This window comes from Hylaeus volcanicus, chromosome 6, assembly GCF_026283585.1.
Source record: "Hylaeus volcanicus isolate JK05 chromosome 6, UHH_iyHylVolc1.0_haploid, whole genome shotgun sequence".
Classification (NCBI taxonomy): Eukaryota; Metazoa; Arthropoda; class Insecta; order Hymenoptera; family Colletidae; genus Hylaeus; species Hylaeus volcanicus.
The window spans coordinates 18295426-18302246 of record NC_071981.1 but is presented as its reverse complement, the minus strand read 5'-3'; the positions used below and the strand labels follow the sequence as shown (position 1 = coordinate 18302246).

At 38.5% G+C, this 6821-nt stretch overlaps 1 protein-coding gene across 4 annotated transcripts; it reads right to left on the bottom strand.

Moving 5' to 3' along the window:
• Nucleotides 1-1795: 1795 nt before the first annotated feature.
• LOC128877775 (von Willebrand factor A domain-containing protein DDB_G0286969-like) lies at nucleotides 1796-6451 on the bottom strand. 4 transcript variants are annotated; one of them, XM_054125271.1, is made up of 9 exons: nucleotides 6180-6451; nucleotides 5573-5959; nucleotides 4393-4699; nucleotides 4087-4323; nucleotides 3787-4026; nucleotides 2694-3371; nucleotides 2513-2620; nucleotides 2288-2398; nucleotides 1796-2148 (listed from the first exon to the last, which is right to left on the bottom strand). In XM_054125271.1, the coding sequence occupies exons 3-9, from the start codon at nucleotides 4669-4671 to the stop codon at nucleotides 1801-1803; spliced, it is 2001 nt and encodes a 666-aa protein (XP_053981246.1). In that variant the 5' UTR covers nucleotides 4672-4699; nucleotides 5573-5959; nucleotides 6180-6451; the 3' UTR covers nucleotides 1796-1800. The 4 variants fall into 4 exon arrangements, with proteins under 4 accessions (XP_053981246.1, XP_053981247.1, XP_053981248.1 ...); XM_054125272.1 differs by having other exon boundaries at nucleotides 5573-6451; XM_054125273.1 differs by lacking the exons at nucleotides 3787-4026; nucleotides 4087-4323; nucleotides 4393-4699.
• Nucleotides 6452-6821: the final 370 nt, after the last annotated feature.

Sequence of the window (6821 nt, the reverse complement as noted above, 5' to 3'; positions counted from 1 at the left end):
AGCAAATAAAAAGTTTTGACCAAGAACCTGCGGATCAGAACAGAGTTATTAATATTAGTAGCCATGGATCGTATTTATCTCGGTCGAAGCTGGTTATCGACTTGAATGTGTCAAGGAAAATTGGTAGCAATAGACTGTAATATACATACATAGCAGGAACGATCGCGAGCCGTAAAAATCGTGTACGTCTAGTGTATCGTCTAGAGCTCAGGTAGCGTGTGATGCTAAATTGCACGGTGGAGCTACAGAGATTAGCTTGTTTCAATCTGCAAAGCAGCCGCCAGTATCGCATTACCCAGTACGAACATCATAAAAAGTGCATCGGCGATAGCGATCGTCGACGCCGAGAGGGCAACGACTCGCGACGAATCACCTTAAATGAAAACGTATCATAAAAGGTTCAATCTTAAAAGGCTTCGATGCCAGGCTAACATTATTAGATAAATTCGTTAATAAAATGAGTAAAAAACTATTGTATCGAATATTATTCATCGGTCTTTGTCAAACAATAATAATAATATTTGATTCAGAAAGAAAAACTCAACACCGATGTTATTCTAGTTGCTAGGGAATGTCACTTCGCCTAACAGTACTAACAAAATCCAAAATAGATCCAAACAAAGAACGAAGACAAATAAATTAAACGCTATTTTCCAAACACCTAACACACCATTTTAATTCACAAAATAAAAACTTGCATTCGCAATCAACGAATAGAGAGTAAATTGATGTGTAAATGAGCAAATAATGCTGTTAATGATTCCAAGCCGCTTCGAAGTTTCCGAGGAGCGACGAGGCGGAACGTTTCACTTTCGAAGAACAATGTTCCGCGGTGGAAGCAGCGAAATCAGTAGGGAGTTGCTTCTTGCGCGAAAGTAGTTCCTCGGCGTGCATCAGCGACCTGCCTTAATGCAGCGTGCATACGTAATAGCGATTAGTACATGCGAGTACAATGACTTGGTACGGTAAACGGCAGACTGCACGTGAACGGTGCGACTGTCTTCCATACGGATGCACGTACCCTTTATACGCGTTTCAAATGAAATTCGTAATCTCGACAACTGGGGAAAGATCGTAAAAAAAAGGCTAAACATGCGTGAACGATGATCACGTGGAAAGCTGTGAAAACCAGTGATAACAGATCGCGCACGATTATTAAAAAATGTTGGATTAGGGTAGTCGAAACCTCCATGTAAAATACAAATTGATAGAATATTGTTAACTTTTAATTTGAAACAGGTTCTTCTCTAGACGTGCTATTGCCGAATTTGCCTTTACTTCAAATGCCTCCATTATATTGTTAAGGGTAGCCTTCCGATAGTCCTTTACCTCTAATCTATAGTCAAAGGAGAAAGATCAAGCTCTAATAATAACTGCAGTTCGATTAAATTCAATTGACCGTTCAAGGCCATTTCCTCGACTGTGAATCACGCTAAGCACGACTCTTACTTTTACGGGATGGCTAGCATGCTCCTTTGTTTTAGGAACAAAGAGCGCGTGTCTACAGGTTGGCGCGAAGAAATGAGAGAACGGTCGATCAAACATGGAGCGGTATTCTTATTTAAACAGAAATTTCGATTAACGAATAAAAAAAGATGAACTAATGAATGTCAATTCACTCTTTGGAAAAACTTTCCTATACCAAATGGCGTTATCTCAGAATATAACTCCGGTTACTTCGATAAAGTCTGACGACGTTGAAGGAGAAGGAATAACGAAGGACGTATGCAAGGTATTTGTGGCGCGTCAAGGAGTCAGTTTTTAAAGGTAATACTCAATAATAATATATTCAAACTTATATCAGTGGTCATTCCTATTATTTTGTGAATTTCGAAGAACACAGGTGTCATCAAGTATTGTACGGGATTCGTCAAACTCGACAGCCTCTTGGATCGCCTTTCTTATCCGCGCCTTTAAGAATCTTCTACTTTCCTCAAAGGCCAAGTTCTGCAATTCCAGCGTAACGTACTGCCCGAATTTCTCGTTCATGTCAGCACCCTTAAACAATACTTCTAAACTCCCGGTATGACCGCGGACTTTAGTCGAACTTTCTGGGTGTTTCCTTTTGTTGGATATCGTCTCCTGCGTACTTTCTTTGGGTTTCTCTTGCGACGAAGATTGCGCAAGATTCAATTCTGGCGTTGGATTCTGTACATAAAATAATGTTTAATGGCAACAGTTAGTTCGATAATAATCATCTTCAGGTTCCAATTAGCCGATCAAAATAATCGACAACCCATCATCGAAATACTACATTACGAACGTAATTAAGCGTTGTATGACTTACTAGATTCGACGACGATGGTTGGATTTTCAACGCAGGCTTTTTGATCACGAATATTTTCTTAACCCCGGTTCCACTACTGACTTGGTTATTTTTATTTAATTTCTGAAGAACCTAAAATAGGAATGCTGCTGTGTACTCTAATAAAAGTTCAATTATCCAAGGATGCATCTCGAAAGTTTCATTTCGAAAATTGAACGAACGTGATTCGGGCTTTTTCCAACTTACAATATCCGATGGTTGGATTTTCAACGGAGTTTTATTACTGATCACCAATATTTTCCGAACCGGACCTCCATTACTTCTTTGGTTAATTTTATTTAACTCCTGAGAAACCTAGAATAAGAATGTTGCTGTGTGGGATTCTAACAGTGATAGATCAATGACAGAGTATGCGAAAGGGTCGCACCTGTGGTTTCAAGAGTAAAGGCTGATGCAAGACCAGTGGCTTCGGTGCCCGTTTGGTCGTTTGAAGCTGTTGTGGTTTCGTTTGTACGGAATCCTCTTGAGGTTTCGTTTGTACTGGATCCTCTTGAGGTTTCGTTTGTACGGGGTCCACGAAGACCAATGGTTCTGTTTGTCCCGTGTCAGAGTCCTGGGGCTCCGTCTTTAAGAACTCCGGCAAGAATAATGATTCTATTGGCTGCGTGGTGGACTCCTGGAACGGTTTGATTTCCGAGGCTGTGGATTCCTCACCGAACAGTGGTTCCGTGGATTGTGTGATCGGTTCCAGAGGTTCCAATTTGATGGACTCGTCCAAGAACACTGCTTCTATTGGTTGCGTGGAGGCCTCTTCCAACTCCTGAGGCTCTTGTTTTATGGACGCCTCCGTAACCATTGGTTCCGGCATTATAAACTCTTCTTTCAACTCTTGAGAAGATATGGAGTGCTGGAGATCTGTTTTTGCAGACACCTCCGTAACTATCGGTTCCGATGGATGTGAGACTAACTCTTCAGAAGATATGGCGCGTAAGGGATTCGACTTTGCATTGTCCTCAGACGCTGGGTCTTCTGTCCTTTCTAGACGTGCCTGGCGATTTTCTCGCCTTCCTAGAAACCTTCTTCGACTTTGTTTCTGGTTGGCCATCTAATAAAGTAATGCTTGTTTAACAGCAGTTCTAGCAGCCAACTAGTCTGGGGGACAATCTATGGAAGGGCCCGAAAAAAATGGCGGCCATTTTTGTAGTTCCTCGTATATGTGATCGCAGTGCCTTGAACGCTACATTATCAATCACTGACTGGAAATGAGTTTTTAACTACAAGACTACGAAGTCTAAAGAGTTCATTTCAAAATATCTATACTTTATTAAACGGTACATACAGACTGTGAAATAAAAATTTTTTGTATATAAATGTACATATATACATTTTATAAAGCGTAACATATGTCGAATATAAACGGACGTTATTTACGAATCAACCCAATACTACATATCAATTAATAATAATGCAGAAGTAACTTCTTCTTAGAAATGTTCATAATTACGTTGAAATGTACTTACTTCGTAAGCTAACTCCTCTTCTTCTTCTGCCAGCTTGGCCTTGAGTTTTTCAACTTCTGCCAAACGCTCTTCGTGCGTAAGCTTGGCATACGTATTCACATGGAACGCGTTATAATGCCGTTCGAGATTGTATTTTCTTATGTCGTACACCATTGTGAAGCATACCAAACATATTAAACCATCCTCGTACTTCGTAAAAAAGTATAAAGTTTCCCACGAAGGGTTGAAGAAACCATTCTCCTGCGAGTAAAACAATAGCTTTATAACGAGTTTTATAACGAAAATGATCGAGTGACTTACTTGATTGAGTAACGCTTCTTCTTCTGCCAGGAGGACCTTGAGTCGTTGAACTTCCGCCACTCGCTTATCATGCGTGAAGTCTGCATACGCACTCGCATGGAATGCATTGTAGTGCCGTTGAAAATTGTACTGTTTCAAATGAGACATCTTCTTGTGGCACACCAGGCATACAAGGCCTGTATCGTGTTTCGTAAAAAAATATTTTGTTTCCCATGGAGCGTCGGCAGTATCCATGGTCTAAAATTAAAAGAATTCAAGAAGCTGGTAATGCTATTATATTCTAATAGTTAAAGTGAACTGATTTACTAGATTGATTAATTCTTCTTCTTCAGCCAACTGGGCCTTCAGTCGTCTAACTTCCGCCTTTCGCTTGTCGTACGTGTAGTGTGCATACGCATTCGCGTGGAACGCGTTGTAGTGACGAGAAAAATTAAACTTTCTGTAGTGTGAGATTTCTTTGTGACACACTAAACATACGGGACCACTATCGAGCGTTGTAAACAAATATCTTTCTTCCCACGCAGGGTTGAAGAAAGGATGTTTTCGTTTCGACAAGATTATATCGGCCATGGCTTCACACTTCATTGGAGGCACTCTTAACTTTAAGTTAAATCTAGTCGAATTGAATGGTAAAATTAACTATAATCAACTATTGCAATTATTACTATAGTCAAGATCTATCTGAACAATTGCCTAAATAAGTCGAGGCAGAGTGGCTCGAAATGACAAGCAATTGTTTAGGTGGATCGACGTAAACTTTGAGTACATTTACTTAAGTCAGATACATGACGCTTTTAATTAAAGGTACCCACAACGAACGGTTCTATCCATCCAATTACTTTATAATTACTCCACCGCGTATGAAGTTAAAAATTCAACTTCTATAATATTTATAAATATGGAACCACTATTAATCGATTTAGTTACTTATTCGTATAAATTTGTATACATATAAATTGCGGAATTAGTTAATTCCGTAATATTATTAATTGACGTGTAGTATTAGATTGATTCATTAACAATTTCCGTATGATCCGAGACGTTTCATAAAAAATCAGTGTGTATGATACACTTTACGAACTATATAGAAATTTGAACGTCTTGAACGCTGATCATAAGTTTAAAATTAATTTTATATAAATTTACGATAATAATTAAAGTTAATATTTCCGTACATAACATATATAACTAAAAAAAATCTTACCTGGATTGAACAAAATAGTACGAGGGATAGGGAAATCACAAACACACACACATTTTATTCTCTATATTATTAAAAATAATAATTGTAGGTATTATTTCAGCAAATTAAGTAGGCCATACCATTTGCTGAAAAGTAATGAGAAACTGAACACAATTTCATTTGAACCAAACAACAACAGTAGAAGTTACAGGTACGTCACAATTACGGGAAACAAAAAACAGTGGGAATTATAGGAAAATCTCAAACACACAGACTTTTACATTTATATTACGACTATCTTACTCGGTATGCTTCGAGGCGGATTTGACGTTGTATTGTTGTTTCTGCAGCCCTTGACAAAGCAGTTGCCAATCTATCTCGCTCAAGTCGAGTTTGACGTTGTAGAATTGTTTCTGTAGCCCTTGACGAAGCAGTAGCTAATCTGCCCCGTTCAAGCCTAGCTTGACGTTGTAAAGTTGTTTCTGCAGACCTTAACAAAGCAGTTCTTACTCGCTGTTGAGCAAGTCGAGCTTGACGTCTATGGTATGTTTCTGTTGCCCTTGACAAAGCCACTCTTACACGATGTTGTTCAAGTCGGACTTCGCGCTCTTCAGGTGTTTCTGTTCTTTGTTTTCTTTTGGCTTTAGAATTTACTTGTCCAATATTACTTCGCTTTTTCCTAGGCATATTCTTAGAAAAATCACAAACACAGGTTCTAAGTATGGTCTCATTTGAGACATTAAACTGACGAAAGAGTAACAGATTCCTAAGTAAACACAGTATACATTCGATACGCGTTTCTTGGGTTATGTCACTTTAAGAATATATTTGATAACATTTGTCTTATTAAATTTTATTTCATCAATGATCATAATGTTTTATTTATACTATAAATGATATATTCACTCACCCTTCATTATTCTACGTACAGACGCCAGCGATTACAAGATAGGTCAGGTCTAGATCATCATAGCACTTTCACTGTACTGGTGCTCAAGAACAACTTTTAATTCTCGTCAAACGAAACTTGAATTAATGGAAACACTTATTCTAAAAACAGATCTCTCGCTTGTTTGGTGATACACCAGCAAGATTATACAATTAAACAGAAATAACCATTCACCCAGTGTCCTGTCACACCAGCTGAACTGTCGCCATTGTTGTCAAATGAGCCATATTTTGTGCGCACGCGTTCACAATGCTGTTGTGGCGCATAATTTGAAATAGAGTTCCCAGATGGCGCTATATGTACCAGTGGCGTCATCCGTGGGAAAACGCCTAAATTTGTAGTGAAAATAGTTCCCATTGTTGTTACTAGATGGCGGATGGTTTAGTTTTAGTGGCGCCATCGGTGGAAAAACGCCAAAGTTTGTAGTGTAGATAGTTCCCACCGATACATGAATGCATAATTAATACAATTCCTCGCTTTATAACGCTACAAAATATTACATTAATATATTATTTAAACATTTATCTGCTTTTACATATGAATCTGAGTCTATAGGCTCAGACTGAAAATCTATAATCACTATTTAAAATAAACATAACGTAA

Bases quoted from the DNA above. Each gene is read 5' to 3' on its own strand.
- LOC128877775 (XM_054125272.1), bottom strand. From the start codon at position 4,671: ATGAAGTGTGAAGCCATGGCCGATATAATCTTGTCGAAACGAAAACAT. The intron at 3,372-3,786 runs GTAAGTACATTT...TTACTTTATTAG, and splicing joins AAGAGGAGTTAGCTTACGAA to ATGGCCAACCAGAAACAAAG. The intron at 2,149-2,287 runs GTAAGTCATACA...TTTTATGTACAG, and splicing joins AACCATCGTCGTCGAATCTA to AATCCAACGCCAGAATTGAA.